At 43.8% G+C, this 24,898-nt stretch overlaps 1 protein-coding gene across 2 annotated transcripts in view; it reads right to left on the bottom strand.

Annotated features, from left to right (window-relative positions):
- The window catches only part of LOC309400491 (uncharacterized protein), a 67,500-nt gene extending 42,829 nt beyond the window's left edge, over positions 1-24,671 (bottom strand). For both annotated transcript variants that reach the window (XM_081969014.1, XM_081969015.1), the window contains exons 1-2: positions 24,484-24,671; positions 8,602-13,974 (exon numbers count right to left, since the gene is read on the bottom strand). In XM_081969014.1, coding sequence (XP_081825140.1) covers positions 8,602-13,974; positions 24,484-24,538 — 5,428 coding nt within the window. In that variant the 5' untranslated portion in view covers positions 24,539-24,671. The remainder of the gene's footprint in view (positions 1-8,601; positions 13,975-24,483) is intronic.
- Between the last annotated feature and the right edge of the window lie 227 nt (positions 24,672-24,898).

Here is a 24,898-nt window from a genome sequence, read left to right as displayed (position 1 = left end):
GTATATGTGTGTGTATATGTTTGTGTGTAATCATTTCTAGACCTGAAATAATTGTAATGATTGGTTTGCATGAAATGGGATTTTTACATGGGAAATTGGTTTACACAAGCAGTTTGATTGCAGTGCAAATGTTGAGAGTAAAAAGTTGTTGTGAATGTACTGTGATTCCCTTTCGCTTAAAGAAATGGAGAAAATTATTTTGTTGAGAGAATGCAGAGTGGGAAAAAAAGGAGTGAGATTCCTGTGTGGGCTATTAAATTTTTTTTTTCCTTGTCCTCGCTGGTTGTTAACTCAAGGACTTTTTTTTCTTTGAAGAGCGAGTAGCAGGAAAGGGGGGGAGTACGGCTTTTCTGCTCCCTTTAACAATTTTTTTCCTTTACCCTTCTATCTGAGAAAGGAGGGGCAAATGGGTGAACTGCTCATGTAGCTTTGCCTTTCATTGTTTTGGTTTTCTTATATTTTCTTTTCTGCTCTGAATATAATATTGATTTTGTTTTTTCTGGGAAAGTTTTGACGTTTAAGATGCTTAATTGAACCTATATAAAAAGAAATGATTTTGAAAGATTTTGTTTGCATTTGTACATGTTTTAAACTACTTAATGAGAATTTGCTTCCATCTGAATGGAATCTGAACCTAACTCACATTTTACTAAAAGCAGAGAACTGACACAAAAATTTGATCCAAATATATTTCAGAGCATGGACCCAAAGTATTTCATTTAAATTGTTTGTTTTATTTTTGAAGCTGTTTTTTCTTACCCCTATTTTTCCCCTTCTTTAAATGTCTTTATGTCTGCGTGCATTTTGAATGCTTTGGGCATCACAAATTTATCCAATCCCTGATCCATGTTAGCGCTGCTGCTTTGTGATAAAGATCCCAGTCAGGGAGTCCCATACCACCTCTGCTTCTGTCATCCTGTAGAGCTTTCAACTTTATCCTGGCTTTCTTCCCTTGCCATATAAATTTTAATATAATCTTATTCAATTCGGTAAAAAAAGATTTCCCTAATTTTATGGGGATTGTTTGAAATAAGTATAATATTCTCGGTAGTACATTCATTTTTATTGTTGCTATTTTCCCTAATAATGATAGTTGTAGTTTCCCCCATAATTCTAGATCTTTTTTTATTTGTTGCACTAATTTTGTATAATTATTTTCCTTTATAGTTGAGCACTTTGCAGTTAGCCATATTCCAAGATATTTAACTTTCTTTGTCACTTGCAGTCCTATTATTCTTTCTAAGCAGAGGTGGTATGGGACTCCCTGACTGGGATCTTTATTACAAAGCAGCAGCACTAACATGGATCAGGGATTGGATAAATTTAAAAAATAAAAGAATACTAACATTAGAGGGATGGCATTTTTTCCTATGGGAAGAGGGTAAAAAGAAACAAAAATACTTTCACAGACACTATATTAGAGATGCACTGATAGAGGTCGCCTGTTTCAATTCTAGTTTTTTTTTTTTTTTTGACAACATTTCTTTCATATCTTCTGTTATTAACAGGGTTTCTTCTCCATTTAGATATTCTTTTATTTGTTTTCCATCTACTTGTTCCCCTTTATACAGATTCTCAAAATACTTGTATGCAATCTTTTTCTTCCCTTCCATTGTATGTTGTAGTTCACCAGTTTCCTCTTGAAGTTGATATACTAATCTTTTTTCTCTTTCTTTTCTCAATCTATATGACAGCCACCTCCCCGGTTTATTTGCTTGCTCAAAGAAGTTTTGTTTTGTTAGTTTTAGGCCCTTTACCATTTCTTCCTGGTCTAATATATTTAATTTATGTTTTTCTAACATCCAATCCTTTCTAATTTTGTCACTTTGTGGCTTATTTTGTAATTCTATTTCTAAATTTTTAATTTCCTTCTCTAATATCTTCTGTTGTGCCCGTTTTTCTTTGTTTCTTTTTGCTGAATACGCTATAATAATTCCACGGTAATAAGCTTTCATGGTGTCCCATAAATTTTGTATAGATGTCTGTTCTTTTGTGTTTTCCTTAAGGAATAATTCCAATTCGTTTCTACATTTTTGAATAAATTCTTTTTCTTTTAATATTTGCAAATTTAACATCCATCTTCATCTAGTTTTTCCCCCCCTTTCCAGATTATTTTAATGGGGTTGTGGTCTGCCCAAGTATTTGGTAATATTTCAATTGTATGTATTTCTGCCCCAATTTCCCCATTCATCCATGCCATATCAATCCATGACCAGGATTGGTGTGGGTTGGAATAAAAAGTAATTTTTTTTTCCTGGTTCAATTTTTCTCCAAATATCTATCAAGTTTAGCTTCTCCATCATCTCAAAACAGGTTGTTGGTAATACTTTTTTTTTAATTTTTAGCTTTTTTGTCACTTACATAATCTTTTTTACTGTCTACTATGGCATTATAATCTCCTATTATACAGATACTCCTCACTCCGATTTCTCTAATTTTTTCATGTAATTTTTTATAAAAGTCCTTCTGATTTTCGTTTGGGGCGTATATTGCTACCAGTAGTATTGATCTTTGATTCATCCATATCTCTATCATTAATATTCTTCCCTTTGGGTCTGCATAAATTAAATTTGTCTTTATCCCATCTTTAACATATATCGCTATCCCTTTTCTCTTTTCTTCTGCTGATGCTGCATATAAGTTTCCTAATTTAGGACATTCCAGGTATTTTATATCTTGTTTTTTAATGTGTGTTTCCTGTAAGCATATTATGTCTGCCTTTTGTTTTGTTAATTTTGCCCAGATATGCTTTCTTTTTGTTGGCGAATTTAAACCATTAATATTTGCTGACAGTAATTGAATTTCTTCTTCCATCCTCCTAATTCTCTACCTGTCTTTGTTTTTTATTAACTCTAGTTTCTTTTTTGGCTCCTTGTTTTTGGTTTCACTTCCTTCTCTCTCTGTTGTTCTTCCTTCTCCCTACTACTTCCTCCCTGTTCTCCTTCCGTTATTCTTTGTTGTCGTTCTTCCTGGCTTCTATATTCCATCTCCTCTTTACTGCTCTGTTCCTCTTCCGGGCCTACTAGTTGCTCATATAAATCCTGTGCCTTCTCCTGATTGTCAACTTTAATCCTTTTCTCCTGCCAGGTTACCAGCATCCCTTCATGTACCAACCACCTAAATAGTATATCTCGTTTAATCAATTGTGTCGCCAGGAATTGATATTCTCTCCTTTGCTCCCTCACTCTTTGCAGGATTTGTTTCAGAATTTGTATCTCTTTCCCTTTGTACATCATCGGCTCATCTCTTGTTATTTTATAAATTATATCTCTTACTTTTTTCCTTGTGAATCTGATGTGTACTTCTCTAGGCAATCGGTGTTTTCTGGTATAATTGGTGCTTACCCTGTATATATCGTCCAACTCATTTAGAATCTCATGTCTGTCTATTTTTAACATCTCTGCTATTAATCCCGTCATTATCATTGGTAAATCTTCCTCTTTTGTCTCTGTTACATTCTGGAATCGAAGGTAAAATGCTGCACAGTCCATTTCCAGGTGGATGAGAGAGTCTTCTAAGTTTTTGCTTGATGTTTTCATCTGCTGTTCAACTAAGTTTAGTTTCTTCTCTGTTTGTTCTGTTCTTTTTTCTACTGCTTTTATTGACTGCTCATTTTTTTTCCATTGTTTGTTGTATAATTCCCATTTTGTCATCTAATTTCTGTATGTCGTTTTTAACTTCATTTTTCATTTCACTCATCTCTATTTTCATTTCATTCATATCCATTTTCAATTCACTGTGGTTTTTAGCTACTGCCTCTTGAAGCTTAATCATAGTTTCTTGGATAGTTAGCAGTGCTGTCTGCACAGAGGCAATCAATACCTTTGTCGTTGGATTTGTCACTGGGTTTACAATTGTCTTTTTCCCGGTTCTCAGTGCTGTTGTGATATTTGCCATCTCTCTTACAGTTTTATCTTGTTCTTTTAGTATCTTATATATGTTATCCCAAATTAGCATTCAATATCTTTCCCTTTTTCCCCCCTTTTTAAATAATTCCCTAACATAGCTTGTTCTATCTATATTAATATACAAACAGTAGTCTTAAAGCAGTATAAGCAACTTAAATAATATCTATAAGTTATTCAATAATAACTGGAAATAGTAAAAAAGAAGTAAACAAACAGAGAGGGAAGGACAGAGAGAGAAAGCCTCAGTGCTCATTCATATCAACAGTACTATATCTTGAAAGTACGATTATTTCATTATATCCTTAGTATGATTACTGGAATTTAACTCAGATAGGTATTTATAACATACATACATACATACATACATACATACATACATACATACATACATATATATATATATATATATAAATAAATATCCACAAGCTTTCTACTTACTTGTTTATGAATATAAGTATTGATTTGAGTACTTATTTATAGGTATTATAAATATTATATATAGATATTGTATATAATTGTAACTTATTTCACTAAACTATTAATGCAGTCAGTTCATTCACTACTTTTTTTTAAGTTCTGGGTTGAGTTACTTTCTTTTCAGTCTTTGCAAAATTGTCCACGTTCTTCTAAATGGTTCTAAATAATTTCAGCACAGCTGTTGCATCAGCCTCCTCCCCTTCTGTTTCGTTGTTCTCTTCTCTTCCTAAATAATGTGTCAACCGCTGCTCTCAAGCACACCACAGTTCTCCAAGTTCTCCCTCTTACTCGATTTCTTTCCACTACTTGAGTCTGTATGACTTAGAGTCAGTTCGTACTCTTTCTTGTTGTCTCCCCTCCGATCGCTCACTTACGCCAATTAGTTCTTCGGGCCGGTCTTTGCCTCTAAAATCTGCTGCTGTCACTCCTCCAAGTGGCCTCTCTGTTATAGAGCTCTCTCGCCCAATCTCTGGAGACTCACTGCTATGCCCGTTCTCCTCTGTGATATTCCCTTTTCTGCCCACACTCACCGCTGTTTCCACTTGCAAGCCAGTCCGCTAATCCACTCGATGACACAACAAGAAGTTGATTAAATTCTTCCTTCCCCTTTTAGATAGTTTGTCGAGACTTCAAGTCCGCCATTGAAACAAGGCAGGCGCTTGCACGCTGGATTAAAAGGGTATCCCCACGTCGTAACGGGCGGTCGCCCTCCGCCTCATTAGTCCTAGGGTTTCCCTACTCCTCTGCGTCTCTCTCCAAGATCAGCGTATCCCCGAAGGGATCCTCCAAACATGTAGATTGGGATAAGAAGTCAGAGCCCTGATTTCTTCCCCACACTCATCTCGACGTCACCACCGGAAGTCATGGAAGAACTCAGTGTTTTAGATGTGGAAAGGACGGACATTTTTCTAGAAACTGTCCACAAAAGGAAGTAGAAAGAGAGAGGGAACAGCAAGTATATTGACTGATGGATGAGGATGAAGAATAGGATGGGGAGGATGAAATATTTGTTGGTTATTGTGCATCATTTGACTCGATGGGGGGAAGCATTTCCTTGCGTAACTGCAAATGCAAATACCACTGTTAGAATTTTGTTGGAACATATCGTACCCAGAGGAAAGAAGTGGGAATATCACCATTTAAGATGTTATTTGGAATACCAAATATGGGGAGGGAAGGTTTGCCAAAAATCGAATTAAAAGACAAAATGTTTAGAAAATATGTACAGGAACTATCCAGATGTTTTTCTCTCTTAAGACAGAAAGGCATTCATGCGCAAAACACCACCCTTGGACTTTGCAGTGCACCAGTTAAAAGCAGGACATTGGGTGCTGATAAAGGCCTGGAGAGATGGAAAACAAACTCCAACTTGGGAAGGACCTTTCATTGTCCTGTTAACTACTAAGACTGCAATTCGGACTGCTGAAAAAGGGACTCATTACTTCTGAATGAGAGGGCCCATGCCAGCCCGAAAGGAGTGGAAGGTGGAATCTCACCAAGGAGACCCACTGAAGCTGAAGTTTCAATGGACTTAATGGACTGGTGGACAATCATGCTACCGATAGGAAGGGTAATATTTGCACTCGGACTAATTTTTGTGTTTTTGTTATGTAGAGCAGAGTTGTAGCCTATGCTCTTCCCTCAACTGAAGAAAACCATGATTGAACAAATTCCATTGCATGCCCTCCCGGATGTGTTGGTTTTATAATTGTACTTGTGGATGTTGCTGTTGTTGTTCTCATTGCATGGATTGTGTCTTGGGTGTTGGGTGTAAGGTGTTTATACACCAATTAATCACTGGAAAATGGAACACAATATAAAGGATTTGGAATTGGAATAGATGGAAAAGGAAAAGATCCATAGGGTTGGCTAGTATTGAAAATAGAAACCACAAAACTAAAACCAATACACAAAAGTATATTTAGTCATAATACCAAGAATTTGAAAAATTAGAATTGCCTGAATTCCCCAAGAGAGTTGTAAATATGTTTGTACAATTGGCTGAAGAAGAAACTCTTTCGGTAAAGAACTGTTTTGTGTGTGGAGGAACAAAACATGGGAGAGCAGTGGCCGTAGGAAGCACATGAATTAAACCACGATACAGTGGTAGAGATGTGGAACAATAAAACTTTAAAATTAACAAAAGGTAAGAAGGGGACTTGGGCTTTGACAACGAATTTAGTAGGAAAAGTGTGTTATGAACGAAGGAAACAGAAAGGTAGCAGTAGGAGACATGATTTGCCTAACTGTATGGAATAACAACAGTTGGTGGGGAGGAAGTGGAACTATGAAAGAAGAGGAAACACTAAGTCAAATAACTGAAATGGCTTATCTGAAAGATCCTGAAAGTGATACCCTGGAATGGTATGTATTGGATATGTGGAAAGTATGCCTATGGATACTTACCTAAGGGTGATATGGATCTTGTGTATTAGGAATAATAAAATGAAGCTTTTTCCTCCTCCCCATTGAACAAAAAGAACTGCTGGGATTAACTGTGTATGATGATTTATCAAGCAGAAATCGAGAAAAAAGATCTATACAACCAAGTGATATACAGATCAGAGAGTGGAAAGATGATGAATGGACTCCAAAGAAGGTAATCAATTATTATGGACCTGCCACATGGGCAGAAGATGGTACCCTAGGTGCCAGAGAGCCAATCTACATTTTAAATAGGGTAATTTGATTACAAGCAGTGCTCGAAGTATTAACTAATGACATAGTAAGTACTTTAAAACATTTAGCTAAGGAGAGTGTAAAGTCTCAGGCTTATATTATGCAGAATAGATTATTTTTAGATTATTTACTAGCTAAAGAAGGAGGTGTGTGTGGAAAATTTAATTTGAGTAATTGTTGTATTGAAGTAGATGAGAGTGGGAAAGTAGTAAAGGAAATTAAAGACCGAATGATAAAGCTAGCCCATGTTCCAGTCCAAACCTGGAAAGGGCTAACTTTATTTGGGGTAAATGATTGGTTTGGTGAGTGGTTTTCAAACTGGAAAGATTTAGCAACATTTGCAATATTAGGATTCCTAGCTATCGTGTTTTTACCATGCTTGATTCCTCTCATACAAATGTTAATAAAAAGGACTATGAGCAGTAAAACCTTAATACCTACATCAATCACAAATGGAAACAAAGAGACAATGCTAATAATGAAAGTGGGGAAGCAGGGGATAGAGATGGAGAACTCTGAATGTAAAAACTTGCTTCCATATGAACCTAAGGAGAAGTTAGGACATTATGAATTATTGTAGGTATAAAAGAGTAAGTTAACTGAGAAGAGAAAAAGTGAGGATTGAAGGAAATGATATTAAGTTACTCTTTTATAAAATGTTAAAAGGTTGCTTGTGTATTCTTTTACAATGTTAAATGTATAATCCATTATATTCTCTGCCTAATATGTGTAATACATTATTGTGGTTTTATTAACTACAAAATGTGTTAAGTAAACAAGACAAGATAAACTTTGTTTTTCCAAGGCTACGTACAGAAAGGCACCAGAAAAAACCAAATAAGAGATAGGGGCCTCTCAAGAAATTGTCAAGTTGACCCTTTAGAGTATGGGATGATGAAAGAAATGACTTAAATGAATGAGCAGGAGGGGGAGAGTTTCTTAGGAGTAGAGTGTATAAAACGTATTTGAATGCTATTCTTTGCTCTCCTTGTACTTGATCCACTTGGGAAGAGACTTGGAGGCTGCCTTTGGAAACGCTTTTTACTTTTCTGTAAATAAACCTTTTTGAATTGTGAACCAGACTTCTCTCTGTGTTGTGACGATTTAATAATTGGGTTTTTATCTCACAGTAACACAGTCGTTAAGTGAATTCGGCTTCTGCATTGTTGGAAGGTTGCAAAAGGGGATCACGTGACCCACGGGACATTGCAACCGTCATGAATATGAACCAGTTGCCAATCGTCCAACACGGTCATTAAGCAAATCTGGCTTCCCTGTTGACTTTGCTTGTCCGAGGACCGCAAAACAGGGATCGCGCAACACACACACACACACATACACACACACACACAGGACGTTGCAACCATCATAAATATGAGCCAGTTGTCAATTTTGATCACATGACCACCGGGTCGTAAGTATGAGAAACGGTTCCAATGTCCCTTTTTTCGGTGTCATAACTTCAGTCACTAAACAAATGGTTGTAAGTTGAGAACTATCCATAATTGTTGAACGGGAAGCAAACAGGAGATCTTACCTTCCTCTGGAGGTTTGCGGGTATCCTGCAGAGGAGTGTCTTTGGGAGGCATGTTTTCCACACAAGGATCTGCGGTCGAAGGAGTGAGTTGTGAGGTAGCTGATGGGCCTTGGACAGGATCCTCGGAAGGAGGTGAAGGTGGTAAAATCAAGGACGAAACAGGAGGCACTTCTGGGAACTGAGATCTTGGGACGGGAGGCAGGGTGACCGGAACCTCCTCCGGGGCAGGGGATGTTGGTCGTTGTGAGGGACAAGTCTCTTGTGCTGATGTTCCGATGGAACAGGAAGCCAGAGGAACGGGAGAGTCCAGAAATGAGAAGGCATCTTCTGAAGAAGAGTGTCCCGTGCTTTCGGTGAGAAGATTCTCCATCCTTGGATGGCTCGTCTCCCCCTCCTCCAGTTCCATCACCTCCAACGCTTCTTCCATGGTCTTCTCGTTGGCCATACTTTTGGCTTCTAGTCTTGGGAGATCTTCTGGAGGACTTTGAGGTGGGCTTCCATCCATGACTTCAGCCTCATGGGTGGCTTCGTTTGGTGCAGAACCTTGGAGCTGAGAGTCCTCCACCTCGCTCCCTTCAGATACGGGAAGGACTTCTCCTGTTCCACCCTCCTCCACCATCTCTGCTTGGTCTTCAGCTTTGGCTTCCTTGAAAGACTGCCAGGAGCTTTGTTTGTGATCGGCAGTCTCCTCCCCCCCCAGGGTCCTTTGGGCTTCAAGTCCTTCAGAATATTTTGGTTCTACCACTTCTTCTACGTGTTCTCCACCAAGATTCTCCAAGATGTTCTCCTTCAGGCTACCAAGACGACTCTGGGCTTCTGCTACAAGGAGGCTACTGATGAGATGTGCACTCTCCACTCTTCGTTCCTCCAGGTTTCCAAAAGAGCCTTGCAGCACACTGGTGACCTCTTGCTGGTCTTCAAGAACCATTGGAGATACTGTGGCTCCATCACCATCACGTTGAAACAAGGCACCAGATGGTTCGAGCTGGCTAGGGATGGTTGGCAAGCTCTCTAGGGTGGAAGCTTCGCTCTCCGCCTGCACCATCTCTACATGTCTACTGGAAAGATTATCCTGAGTTTTGTGAAGATCACTCAAATAGATCTTGTCTTCAGAAGCTAAGAAGATTTGTTGATGAGGAAGAGACACATCTCTTTGCTTCACAGCAGGGTGTGAGGTGGTCAAAGGCATGTGGGCAAGAACACTATAATGCAGACACACTGCCGTGCTCTGCTGGAGAGGTACCTCTTCTGGAGAACAATTTGGTGGAACATCCAAACATTCCAACTTAACGTTCTCCACCATCAGATGCTCCAACTCTGCGGTTGCTGCCTCCAGGCCTGTTGGAGAGTGACTCTCCTCCACAACCATGTTTTTGCTACCCCATGTTTGATCAGGGGTCGCAAACTCTTCTCTTCCAGAATCTGGAGTTGGAACTAAGATGGTGGTTTCACTGGAGACATCCTCGGGGGCTGTCACAAAGCTGGACTCTAGATAAGAGTAAGATGCGGACTTCTGCAAAGTGTCCGGAGAAAGCAGGGTGGTGTCCACCTCTTTTTCCTTTTGCAGAGGGTGCCCAGTTTGCAAAATAGGAAGGAGACCCTGAAGGAGGGCTTCAGCAAATGTCTTCTGAACTTCTGGGTGTTCCTCACATAGGTCATCTTCAGTCGTACTGGAGAGCGTTTGGTCTATGTTTTCTGCTGGAAGAACGCCTGGGACAACCTTAAGCATCCCAGTCTTGGTGTCCAAAAGGGGGACATAAACCACATCACGTGGAGACTCGACGAAGTCCACCCGTCGGGGTACCTCCTGGGGTTCTGGAATCAGGATGTCCTCCATTTGCCAGCATTCAGAGGACCTATTTCTATCTTCTGAGTTAACTTCCTCCGTTGTTTCACCAATCTCTTCTTGGTGACACGCAATTTCATCAGAGGACGAAAACTTCTCCGGAGGTTCAGTAGGGTCTAAATTGTGAGCATCTCCTTGCTGTGTCACTTTGGATCCTAACTGCTCTGTGGTAGTTAAGCAATTGGAGTCCAGCTGGCCCTCCATCTGGAGGTCTTCTACTGGTGGGATTTCAGCAGCAACGTCTTCAGATGGAGTTCCCCAACCCTGGTCAGCATCTCCCTCCTCGGATAACCCTTGCTGCCCAGGCTCCTCTACCACTTTCATCATATTCAGTGGGTTGTTGTTTGTTTCAACCAAGTCTTCCCTGGAGAGATGCAATGTTTCCTCGGCCTTATCTAGGTCTTCTTCTGATGTTTCCGCAACATGGCTGCCCATTTCCACATGGGTTGGCGTAAGATAACGCTCACTGTCCCAAGTCTCTCGTCCACTGAGACCTTCAGTTTCGCCAGTCTCCAAGCACAGTTTGGAAAGATTAGGTTTTATGGTATCATATGCCACCGCTTCATCATTGGAAGAGTGTCCAGAGTAGTCCTCTATTTCTGGATTGATTGAGCTATTCTGCTTTCCACATGAACTCCAGTTCTGCAAATCTGCTGCTTCCTCCCTGTGTGGGGGAAACAGAGGAGATTCTTGGACCCCATTGTCTTCTGCAAGGAAGTTTTCTGGGGTGTTGCTCAGCGCCAAGAGAGAATGAGAGTCAGGTTTTGCCTCGGAAAACGCCACCACCCTCACACGGTCCTCATTGTTGTTGATCTGGTCAAGAGACGACACTTCCTCCAGCTCATCTTCTGACTTCAGACAGACAATGAGACTGTCCTGGGTTGTCTTGGCATCTGCTCGGATGACTTTGGGTTGTTCTAAAAGAGCCCCCTTCGATTCAAGGAGTGACGCAAAGGGCGTCTCCTTCTTGGAAGAAGTCTCCAACATCTCACTGTCACCCGGCTCCAGTTCAGCAGAGCTTCCGCTGGCAGCACCATCTTGGTCGAGGAGCTCCAGCAGCCATTTCTCCGATTCTTCGAATCGTGTGCTGATGTCCAAGCTAGAAGAGTTGTGGTTGTCCACGGCTTCCAGGTCTTCCACCTCAACTGGGCATGATTTGGGGTTCCATTCCAGGGGGATGACAGACCCTGCGCAAACCTGGTCCATCCATTCCTTGGCTAAGGGACCGACCGACGGAGATTCCTCTGTGGTGTCGGTCAACGGAGGCTGGTTGTCCGATTTGTCATCGGTATCAAAGCAAGCGATCAGACTTTCCCCACACTCAGAGACCGCTGACTCCAAGTGGGTTGGTTGGATATCTGAGTGAGGCAGATGTGTTGGAGAGATGTGGGAGAGGACCATTTCCTCGTGGGACTCTTCTTCTTTGTCATCCTGAGTTGGCGGACTCAAATCTTCAGAAGACACCACAGAGTCCTCTTCTCCTGGCCCCGGATGAGAAATACAAGAGCTCCTTGAGGAGGCACCACCTGGGCTCTCTGGCCTAGCTTGAGGCTGGGAGACAACCGTTGTATCAAAGGACCTTGGAGGTTTCATTGGGTCCTCCTGCATCAACTTTTCCTCTTTTGGCGTACCCTTTTCCTCGGACTCTCCTGTCATCTGTTCTTCCCCTGTTCCACGAATAGCGTCTTCATCCATGTTGTACGCATCCAAGGACACATCCATCTCGCTCTCGCTCTCCAGGTGCGGGGGGGTGCTCTCCAGGTCTTCCTTGGACTCTACGACTGTGTCAGCAACCCCGGTGTACTGCTCAACGCCATCCTTGCTGTCATCAGAAGCCAAGTCCGAGTACTGGGAGGTGTCATCCGGATAAGCAAAGGACTCGTCCATGCCTTTGTTGACAGAGGTTTCTGAGACAGAACGCGGGAAGGAGACGGAGGTGCTGTCATCGTCCTCCATGCCATAGAGAGCATCATTCTCCACCACTTCTCCCTGCGGGAACAGCGTCATCTCCATGTACTCCGCCTCAAAAAGGAGGCTTCCACAGAAGGGGAGAAGCAGAGCTGGTATCATCTGATCGCTCTTGATGGTCTTCACACCATCCTCCAGAGAGGATGTAGGTGGCTGGCTTTGAAGGTTATCAGGTTCACCCGCCTTGGCGGGGCCCACTCCAAACACACCCCAAAACTCAGAAGGAGTTCCAGAGATGGCGGTAAGGGGACAAGTAAAGGGGCAGGCTTCCGACCCTCTTTTCATGAAACCTCCGACTTCTGCGTCATCCAAAGGCAACAAACGCTCATGATATGCCAAAGGGCTGGAGCTGAGGTCGGCATCATCCTCTGATTCATCGCCATTGGAGGGCCAGGAGGGATAAGTCTGCTCCACTTCCTGCATGACAAGCTCCAAGGGAGTCATTTCGCAGCCACAGCCTTCCTCCGAAGGACTCCGCTCCTCTTCCTCGCCTCCTCTGCATTCCTCCGCAGGGTACAACAAAGGAAAAGCTCCCTCTGATGCAAAAGTGGGGCAGGTCACCCCAGAAAGTTTTGGTTCCCTTTCAGGAAGGTCTAACTCAGATGAAGTCTCCTCGTCTGCCATTGGGGCATCCAGGACTTCCGCATCGGCTAAGAGATTTGGCGAGCAGGACGATGAAGTACTACTGGTACCCGTCGAAGTCCAACTACCTCCCTCGGCGGTGATGTAGGAGCCTGAGGGTGAGGTGGGTGGAGAGCAGAGGCCTTCGCTGATTATTTCGTTCTGCTCCTCGCTCAGGCCATTTTTCGAGAATGGGAGCTGCCTGAGAGGGGGGAACACAGTCCCGATCGGGGTGGATGGAGCCGTGAAGTAAAGTTCAGGGTCGAGGCTACTACACAGGTGCTTGGCAAGTAACAGCTGGGACTCAGCCAGCTCCGAAGGAAGGTCTTTGGCCAGTGTGGGAGACGGGGAAGGCACGTTGGCCATTGGCTCGCCCTGAGAGAGAGGGGACACTCTCGTCCCCATCGGCTCCTGGGACTTCAAAAGTCTCGGTGGGGACACAGACGTGCAGGCATGGAGGTGACTAAAGTGTTTTGCAATGGGAGGGAGAGGCACACCCTGGAACACCGCATCCAAGCCTTCATCGCCCACATTGCTCTTCTCTTCACCGGGGGTGATCTCTGAAATGCCAAGTTTGGGGACACTGGGGTTGTCCTGTACTGCCAGTCCAAGGCAGTGGGTCTCCTCGCCCATCACAATGTGCGCGTCCAGAAGATCTGTCCCTGGAGAGTGTCGAAGACTTAGGGGCCTCATCCTGCCAGAATTGGGAGCCTGCTCCATCACAATCTGGCCGTATTCATTCAACAACGAGCCGGCTGTGGCATTGCCGGCGGTTGTGTCAAAACTTCCCCCCTCGAGTTGTGGCCGGTCTTCCTTCTTCACCGGCAGCAACATTGACAAGCCGGTGGGAGTGTCAGGCGTCACGGCCAGAGAAATCAGCGTGGCAGGCTGGACTTCTTTGCTTGGGGTCGAGGCGGAAGAGAGGCTTTGCGAGCCATCTGGAGGTGGAAGAGAAGAAGGGTTGGGGGAGAAGCAGAAGTCAAAGGGTCCACCTGGCAAGGTGGACCTGGCAAGAAGGATTTAAGTGGCTTAAGAGGCTGGGAAGCCTTTTGAACACCATCCTCTTAAAAGGGATTTGGAAAAATGGAAGGGTTGGAGTCACCAACCCCGAGCTGAGCTGGTGGTCCTCCAGCAGTTCACAAGGTTGGAAGAGTCAGGGGTGGGGGTGGGGGGCAGAGAGAGACAGAGACAGAGATAGAGAGACAGAAAGAGAAAGACAGATAGAAAGAGAGAGAGAAAAGAGAATGACAAAGAGAGACAGAACAGAGAGACAGAAAAAGAGAAACAAACAGAGAGAGAAAGCAGAAAGAGAAAGAAAGAAAGAAAGAAAGAAAGAAAGAAAGAAAGAAAGAAAGAAAGAAAGAAAGAAGGGGAAGGAATGAAAATAGGAGAAAAGGAAGGGAGGGAGGGAGGATGGAAAGGAGAGAGGAAAACAGACAGCATGAAGGGATAGAAAGACAGAAGGGAGGGTGGAAAAGCAAGGAAAGTTAAGTAGGAAGGAAGTACAAAGGAAGGAAGAAAAGAAGGTGTCAACACAGAGGGAGGGAGGACAAAGGAGAAAGGAACAAAAGAAAAAAGGGGAGGGAGGGAGGGAGGAAGGATGGGAGGGAGCAGGAGAGAAGAAGGGTAGGGCAGGGAGGAGAGGAAGGAAAAGAGGGAGGAAGGAAGAAAGGAAAAATAAGAAAAATCAAGGTATATAATCTTTGCATACAGAAAGCCAACTCCTCCTCCCTTCTAGCACTGATGATGTTCCCTAGTTGGGTCATGAAACATCTGCAAAAAAACCACCCAGCTCAGAGCACCAAGGAGCCCACAACAGCGAGAGCAACTCGAGACATCCAGGGATTCGCTTAACAATGGTGGCAAAGAAAGGTGGTAAAACGGGGCAAAACTCACTTGACAACTGTCTCGCTTAGCGATGGAAATCTGGGGCTCAATTGTGGTTGTACGTACGAGGACTACCAGTATGTTCCCCAACCCATCGACGAGGGGATGGCAACACCCAGAATTCCTCATGGCATGGCATGTGGACTGTTGAGTAGCTGATTAATAGGACAAGGATGGGGAAAATTGAATTCTAGAGTAGGTAGGCCTTGACGTCATCTAGTCCAACCCCCGTTTAATATAGTAGTACAGATTTGAGCATAGTGGTCAGAGGAGCTTCCACTTAACACAATGAATGCAAGGGGAGCATTTGGGGTGAGGCGTCCCACCCCCCAGGATGGGAAGGAAGGAAAGAAGGAAGGAAAGGAGAGGGAAAGAGGGATGGATGGAAGGGAAAGAGGGATGGAAGAAAAATGGATGATAGAGATGGATGGATGGATACGGTAATAGAAATATATAGAGATGGATGGAAGGGAGGGAGGGAAAGGGATGGATGGGTGAAAAAATGGATGATGGAGATGGATAGATAATAGAAATATAGAGAGATGGATGGCTGGATGGATGGATGGATGACAGATAAATGATTAATAGAGAGGCATGGCTAGACAGAGGTGGATGGATAAATGGATAGAGAGATGGCTGGATAGAAGAGAGGGATGGATGGATGGATGACAGATAAAATGATAGGTGGATAGATGGAGAGAATGGTGGGATAAATAGAAAGAGAAGGATGGATAAAGAGACAGAAGGATAGATTGAGATGGCTAGAGAAAGATGGATGGATGGATGGATGGATGGATGGATGGATGGAAGGGATGGATGGATAGATAAGAGAGCTGGATTGATGGATAACAGATAAATGATGGATAGAGAGACGGAGAAAATGGAAGGATAAATAGAAAGCAAAGGATGGATAAAGAGACAGGGATAGATAAAGAGGGCAGATGAAGATAGATGGATGGACAGAAAATGGATGGATGGAAGACGGAGGATAGATGATAGAGTGATGATGGATGGACAAAGAAAGGACGAACTGATGGCTAGATGGATGGACAGAGGAGGATAGAGAGATGGATCGATAGACAGATAGATAAACAGAGGGATAGATAGATGACAGAGGTGACAGGAGGGATAGATGAAAAAATGGAGAGATGGATAAAAGGATAGAGAGACAGATAGATGAGTCTAGTGATCCTTGTGGAAGACATATCCCCCCCACACCCAAAAGCAAAAAAAACCCTGAATCGTCCAGACAGAGGGTCCCATTTCCCAACGGATGAAGTGCCCCCCCACTTCTTTTCCGATCCCGAGGAACTCCGGAAGCCTTGCACTCCAGAGCCCATCATCCCCAGCTACTGGTAGCTCAACCCATGAGAGGGAGCCCAGATTTAGGAACAGAGGGCTTTGAGGCACAGCAACGGAAAAAAATCATACTTTCGATTCCCCCCTCCCGCATACAGGTAGTCCTCGAAATTCCGACTTGCCGCCGTTCCTCACCCTTACAACTATCGCAGCATCTCCCAGTCACTTGATTAAAAATTCAGGGGCTTTGGCAACCAGTGTGTATTTACGCCGGTTGGTTGCAACATTCCCAAGCAATCGCCGTTTGCGACCTTCCCAAGATGGCTTTGCTTAATGACTGCCCATTCCACTTAACAACCAACGGCCCATCAAATCAGGCATTCACTTAACGGCACAATTCACTTAATGACAGTGCCGATTGGCTGAAAGACTGGGGGGCAGGGGTGGGAAATGATCCTAAATTCAGGTGTGACTTGTTCAACAACTTGCCTCACTTAGCAACCAAAGCTCTCATCATAAGTCGAGGACTCCTCATAAAACTTCGTGTCCGCACTGGCCTCTCTTTGTGTCTTCCAAAGTGGCATGTGGTCAAGACGCCAACGGTCCCTTCCCCCGCCAAGCCCAAGACATTTGTAGTACTACAAGTCCCATCATCCTCACCCAGGAAGGGAAGGGGGGTTGGGCTAGATGACCTCTGAGGTCCCTTCCATCTCTGTTATTCTGTAAGAGTCTCCTGCTGAAGCAGGGGGTTAGACTAAATGACCCCTGAGGTCCTTTCCAACTCTGTTATTCTGTAATTCTGCAAGGGTCTTCAACTTGAGCAGGAGATTGGACTAGATGAGGTCCCTTCCAATTCTGTTACAGGGGAAGGTCGCAAGCGGCAATCACATGACCCAGGGACACTGCAACCATTGTAAACCCAGATTAAACCAGAGTTTCACCTGGGAAATTGTGACCATCTTAGACCAAGCCAAGTCCAAAAAACATGGCTGGAGAATTCCTGGAAGCCTGGCACTCAAACAAAACAGTCATCGAGGGACACAGAGAAAGAAATAACATTTACACACCTTTGAAAAGTGACAATAAAATCTAGAACAGACAACACAGGGATTGTAACAGCCACTATGTAGGACAAACGGGGAGAAGACTAGCAGAATGCATCCAAGAACACCAAGTATTGTCTAGGAACACCAACAAACTGTCAGAAGACACCATGTGAACTCCTTAATTGCACAACCCATAGACAGACTCAACCATAGTTTCAACGGGGAAACTCTGAGCATCCTAGATTAAACCAAGTCATACAAAACAGAAAAAAAGCCCTTTGGCACTCAGACAAAGAAGCCATCGACAGACACACAGAGAGAAAAATGACATTTACCCACCATTGAAAAAAGACAAAAAAGGAAACCCGAAGACCAGAACAGCAATTTACACCCAGAGGAGCCGAGATTAACACTAGAATTAATACCAGACCAACAATCCAACATTAACCAGGCCAATGAGGGCAATCCTCCACTTACAACCATTCATTTAGTGACTGTTTGAAATTAAAAGGGCACCAAGAATGTGACTTATGACCAATCCTCGCACTTACAATGTTTGTAGCATTCCTGCAATCGCTTCATCCAAACTCAACCGTTTATTTAAGCCTCCCAACTGTCATTTGTGATCTTCCTGGCCGGCTTCCCGCAAGTAAAGTCAAAGGGAGAAGCTGGATTCGCTTAATAATCTCACGACTCATTTAACAACCATGGCAATTTGCTCAACAGCCGTGGCCAAAAAAAGGTCATCTATTCAGATGCTTACGACCAGCACATGATATTCAGGGAAGTTTAATTTAGCTATCCCATATAGTAGCAGTCAACGTATGCCGTTTTTTCCTGAAATTTGAATTATTTAGACATTTCCAGGAGAAGAAACAGAGAGAATAAAAAGATTAAAAAATAAAATATTGATTTGATTTGGCCTCAGCCTTTCATGTTTTAATCAGTTTACTTTTTTTTTACTTTTAATACGATTTCTAGCTACCTTTTAATCTTCACTTGGGAGACACCCAGAGTCGGTGAAAATATGAGTGGCCATATACGTAAATATTTTAAATCGATCAATTAAATTAAAGGGAGGGGAGACATTAATCCAGGGAAGGGGGGAAGTTGTAAAATCAGGATTGCTTTTTTAAAAAATCTCCCATTAATCTTCCCAATGGATCTTCTTCCTGACCTTCCTGGCATTTCTTGAGTGCGACTAAAAAAAATGAAATATTCCAATTTTTGGAAATTTTGCAATACCTTTTTTCTTGCATTTCTCTAGATTTGGTTTGTTTTGGGAGGGTTTATTCCAGAGTGTGACAAAAAATAAACCCTGGAGAATGAACATATTTTCACATTACTCTGGCTGGGAGTTCTAGTTCCGCCTTATGTAGGAAAGCCGGCTGGGTGACTTTGGGCCAATCATCAGGAGATGGGGAGTTCTAGTCCTGCCTTAAGCAGGAAAGCCAGCTGGGTGACATTGGTTTAGGTTTAGGTTTAGGTTTATTGGACTTATATGCCGCCCTTCTCCCAAAGGACTCAGGGCGGCGTACAACATAAAAACACATATTTAAAAAGTTAAAAGAAAGATTAAATAGAATATCCAAAAAACCCAATAGACATTTACAATGAGATTTAGAAATTAAATTAAAATTAACAATTAAATCAATCATTTATTTTATTTTGTTCAGGCCAGGCCAGCTTGCTGGAAAAGCCAACTTTTTAGGGCGCGTCGGAAGGACTGGAGGTCAGGGATTATGCGAAGCTCCGGGGGCAGCTCATTCCAGAGGGAAGGCGCTCCCACAGAGAAGGCTCTCCCCCTGGGGGTCACCAGCCGACACTGTCTGGCTGACGGCACCCTAAGGAGGCCAACTCTGTGGGATCGTACTGGACGGTGGGAGGCTATTGGTGGCAGTAGGTGGTCTCGCAGGTACCCTAGGCCTAAGCCATGGAGCGCTTTAAAGGTCATAATTAATACCTTGAATCGCACCCGGAAAACAACCGGCAACCAGTGCAGGCAGCCTAAAAGGGGTGTAACATGGGAGTACCTAGGTACCCCCATGATAACCCGCGCGGCCGCATTCTGGACCAGCTGAAGCCTCCGGGTGCCCTTCAAGGGCAGCCCCATGTAGAGAGCATTGCAGTAGTCCAGGCGAGAAAGGACGAGGGCGTGAGTGACTGTGCACAGAGCATCCCGATCCAGGAAGGGACGCAACTGACGTACCAAGCGAACCTGGTAAAAGCCCCCCCTGGTCACGGCCGTCAGGTGTTCTTCTAAACTAAGCCGCGTATCCAGGAGGACTCCCAGTTTGCGGGACTTCTCTGAGGGGGCTAAAATTTCTCCCCCTATCATCAAAGATGGAACAAGATGCACAAATCGGGATGACGGAAACCACAGCCACTCAGTCTTGGAGGGATTGAGGTTGAGCCTGTTCCTCCCCATCCAGATCCGCACAGCCTCCAGGCATCAGGACATCAGGTCGAGGGCATCGTTTGGGTGGTTTGGGGTAGAGATGAAAAGTTGGGTATCATCAGCATATTGATGATACCGTACCCCAAAACCACGGATGATCTCGCCCAGCGGTTTCATATAGATGTTGAACAGGAGGGGTGAGAGAACCGACCCCTGGGGCACCCCACAAGTGACGCGCCTGGGGGTCGATCCCTGCCCTCCAGTCAACACGAACTACGACCGATCCGACAGGTAGGAGGAGAACCACCGTAAACCGGTGCCCCCCACTCCCAGAGGCCGCAAAGGCACAACCCCATCCAAGGCCCCAGCAGCCGCCCTATCCCAGGCTTCCACTAGGGCTTCGGTCGAGTTGTGAGCAAGGGATTCAGGAAAAGTCCCAAACTCCATCAGGAACCTTTCGGGGTCCATCAGGCGCCTGGGGCAGAACCATCTAGTCCGTTTCGCCTCCCTGCGGCAAGGGGTAGCAGTATGGAAGTCAAGCCTGATGAGGAAATGATCAGACCATGACAAGGGTTGAATAGAAATATCCCCTAAATCTAGATCATTCATCCACTGTTGCACTAGAACACATCCCCTGGAGAGGGGGGGGAGGGAGGATAGATGAGATAGAGATAGATAGATAGATGGATGGATGGATGGAGGAAAGGAGGGAGGGAGAGAGAGAAGGAAAAAACCCTCCAACTCGCTCCCTTTCCCCACCTCCGTGGGACTTCCTGGGTTAGCAGGACGGTGAGGTGGGGGAGATTAACCAGGTTTGACCCAGATCCTGATCGGGAAGGTGAAACAGAGGAGGAGGGTATTATGGGAGGACTAATCTCTGTCTAAAACGGGATTTACCTGGAGGGTAAACCTGGCCAAAGGAAGGCTGGAAAAATGGCTTAGAGTGACAGCTGGGCTGCTCTTAAAAGTGGGGCTTATTGCGGAAAAGGGCAAATTGGATCCAGGGACAGAAAGGGTTGTGGGTTCTTGAGGGTGTGTGTATGTGTGTTTGAGTGGGTATGTGGTTAGTGACACAGCCTGCCTTTCTCTTTCTTTCTTTCTTTCTTTCTTTCTTTCTTTCTTTCTTTCTTTCTTTCTTTCTTTCTTTCTTCCTGCCTGACTCTCTCTTTCTTAATTTCTCCTTCCTTCCTTCCTTCCTTCCTTCCTTCCTTCCTTCCTTCCTTCCTTAATTCTTTCATAACTTTCTTTTTTCTCTCTTTTCTTTCTTTCTGTTTTTCCTTCCTTTCCTCCTTCCTTCCTTCTTATTTCTTAATTTCTTCTCTCTCCCTCCCCCATTCATTCATTCATTCATTTTCTTTTTTTCTTAAATTCTTCATTTCTCCTTCCTTACTTTCCTTTCTTCCATGTTTCCATCTTCCCTCCCCCCCTCTTTCTCCCTTCTTTTCTTTTTTCTTTCTTTCTTCCTCCCTCCCTGCCTGCACCAGGCATGGCATTCTGACTTTTTGCTGCAAGCACTTTTATTACACAGCACAAAACAAGATTTTTTTACTCCACTTTCAGTCGGTCTTCAAATCTGCAGAGTCAGAGAGGAGAAACTCTGTGTGTGTGTGTGTGTCTGTGTGTGTACGTGCACCCACGTGCCTTAAAACAACTTTGTTTTTAAGTTCCCCCTTTTCATTTAAAACATCTTTATATCTGATAACATTCTCTATATCAATAACATTTGGATAAATCAGTGCCTCCATTGTGGAGAGCCAGACCAGTATTTTCAAATAATGTTGTTCTTTAATTTTCTCCCATACTAATAATAATGCATTCCTAACATAGTGTCTTTGGAAATAGCTATGTATTTTGAATTTTCCATACCATAAAAAAGCATGCCAACCTATATTTATTTCAAACAATACCAATAAAACTGAAAAAAATATTTTGAAGAATTGAATAAAACTCTGCTATTGTATTGTATTGTATTAAAACAATATTAAAATATATTTGGCAAGGGAAAAAAGCAAGAATAAGTTTGAAAATGTTGCAAAATTCAAAAAATAGAGGCACATACATTTAAATATTTTCAGGGAGGGCTTATTTTCGGGGAAGGGCTTATTTTAGCACATGCACTCAAAAGTCCCATTGGGCTTATTATCCAGGGAGGTCTAATTTTCAGGGAAACAGGGTAAAACAACATATAGATTTGAAACCAGAGACATTTTTGTTGGGCATTTTACCAGACAAGTATAACAAAGGGAATGTATATTTGATTTTACATATATTGACTGCAGCGAGAATAGTATTTGCACAACAATGGAAAAATGAAGAGATCCCAACAGATGATGATGTGATTAGAAAAATATTAGAATGTGCAGAAATGGATCAGCTAATACTTACAATTAAGGAAAAGAAATAAACTGAATACTTTTTGACTTGGGCCTAATTTATCAATAGCTAGCTGACAAAAACAGGAGCTAGAAACAGGGAAATATATAGGAGGATCAGTGATATAAGGAACATATGTTAACTTGGTTAAACAAATATTATGATTATTATTAATATTAATAGAATTGATATTAATTGAAGGAATATTGTTGTGAACACTTTGATTATTATTTCCTAAAATGATTTGTACCCAGACAACACACTGTTCAATTGAAATTGAAATTTTTGTATGATATAAAAGAAAATAAAACTTCTAAAAAGAAAGATGATAGATAGATAGATAGATAGATAGATAGATAGATAGATAGATAGATAGACAGACAGACAGACAGACAGACAGACAGACAGATGATATATATAGATGATGGATAGAGATAGACAGACAGACAGGCAGACAGGCAGACGGACAATAGAACGATATCAATATAGATATAGATAAAAGCAAAAACCACTCATGCCACGATCATGAAATCTCTAGAACCGTAAAACTTGAAATGTGGCACGTATGTTCCTCTTGGCTTCTAGGTGCTCACTTAGTAAGGATTTTTCGAAACGGCCATCAGATCATTAGTATTTCTTATATTATTATTAACACACTCTGATGCTAAGGAGTTCTACCCCCACTCCCAACCTGAAAAGATCTCTGTTCCAACTGCCACTTGGGCATGGCCAGCACATGAGCCATCCGGCCTGCGGCCTGGGAGTTTGGAGAGGATCAATGGGGCCACCCTGAAAAAGAGAAGGGGATAAGATAGGGAAGAATTCTGTGGGGCAAGGCTGAGGGAGAGAAGGGGATAGGATAGGGGAGCCTTCTGTGGGGCAACCCTGAGGGAGAGAAGGGGATAGGAGAGGCTAATCGTAAGACTCATTAATTTGCAAGCTGTAAGTGTAGATTTATCAAGCCCGATCACATAGTTTCATAGCGGAGCAGCGTATTCAGCTAGTAGATATATAGATATAGAAATATAGATACATTTCAAAATCTAGAATTGGGAGGCTGAGAAAAAAAATGGCAACGAATTTGGGGGTGAAGCACAACTTTTAGGGAGATCGCCCTCCCCCTCCTCCAGGGAGACACCCCCCTGCTCTTCCACATGGGACTCCCCCTTGCCTCCCCACCTGGAAAAGGAGGTGGCCTTTCTCCTTGTTTTATCTCCCCAAACATCCCACAGGCCTGGAAAAAAATGGGGGATTCCCCCACCTCCATTTAATCTCTCTCTGTGTCTCTATCTATCATCTATCATCTATCTATCTATCTATCTATCTATCTATCTATCTATCTATCTATCTATCTATCTATCTATCTATCTATCTATCATAGACCAAAAAATAGCCAACATCTTAAGAAACCCCAAAGACAAAATCCAGCTAGAAAACCAAGGAGTCTACGAAATACCATGCAAAATCTGCCCGGCAACATATATAGGACAAACAAACAGGAGAATAAATGCACGCATCACAGAACACAAGAACGCAGTAAGAAAAAAAGAAAAAACTTCCTCCCTTTTCCAGCACCTTAAAGCTACAGGACATGAAATCAACTTTGAAGGAGCCAGGTTAATCTCCAAAACAGAACACCTCAACAAGAGAATAATTATGGAAGCCATCGAAATAGAGAAACACCCCCACAACATGAATAAACGTGATACCTCCCGCCTACCAAACATCTGGAAACCAGCCCTAGTCAACAAACGAACACCACTCACCACCCAGGCCGTTACAATACAAAACAACAATGCACACACAGCCAGCACCAATCAGCACCAATCTACCAATCATGATACAACCACACAACCAATCATTCCACTTACTGAAACAAAGCCAGCACCCCATCCCCTCCCACCAAGATTTACAGAAAGACGGCAGCTCCGATCGCATTTTAAGCCCAAGCCTGAAGATGGCAAGTGAGATCTTGCCGAAACGTTGCCAAGACAATCTCAATCCTATATAATATATATATAATTTATATTTATCAGCACAAATACAACACACACACACACACACACACACATATCAGGAGTGTCAAACTCGATTTCATTGAGGGGCGCATCATGTGTTTGACCTCAGGGGGCCAGGGTGAGCGCGGCCAGCTCAACATCACTTGCAGTGGGCCGAGCGCTCTGCCAGTGAATATGGACTCCCGAGCTGTTTTCAGCTGCGACTGCAGGCCAGTCCTTTGCTGTTTCCAGGGTGACCCCACAGGCCGGATCTAAGCACCCCACGGGCCGGATATGGCACCCGGGGCTTGAGTTTGACACTCATCTCTCTCTCCCCCTCCCCCCCTCTCTTTCTCTCTCCCCCCATCTCTCTCTCCCTCCCTCCCCCCTCCTTCATCTCTCACTCTCTCTCCATCCAAGCCAAGTGAGGGTGGGTGGGTGTCTCACCTGGCTGCATCTGCGTCGCCTCCGGGGCTTCACGACCCACTGCCTCCCCAGGCATGACGAGGGGCGCCTCCGGGACACCCCCTCCTCTTTCCAGAAGCCGGCTGTTTCTCGGGTCGTCTGACCGGCCTGCTGGTTCAGATTGGGGGCGCAGGGGGGGGTGTTTCTGCGCAGCCGGCCAGGGGGAAGAAGGGAGGGGAAGGGGCGGGCCAGGAGCCCACCGAGCCTGCGCGGTGGCAAAGAGGGCTCGCTTAATGTCGGGGGCGGTCGGCGGACGGCCGCCTGGCGATCCAGGATAAGATGCCGGGCTGGCATGCGGAGCGCTCCGTCATCCCGGGCTGATGTCAGAAGCGGCGGAGCTTCGTCTGGTCCAGCCCTCCCTCCCTCCAGGAGTGGAGGGAAAGGGGGGTGCGTGTGC

The sequence above is a fragment of the Natrix helvetica genome, assembly GCF_964273705.1.
Source record: "Natrix helvetica genome assembly, chromosome: W".
Taxonomy (NCBI): Eukaryota; Metazoa; Chordata; class Lepidosauria; order Squamata; family Natricidae; genus Natrix; species Natrix helvetica.
Note: the sequence above shows the minus strand (reverse complement) of the source record. Positions and strands in the feature narration are given on the sequence as shown.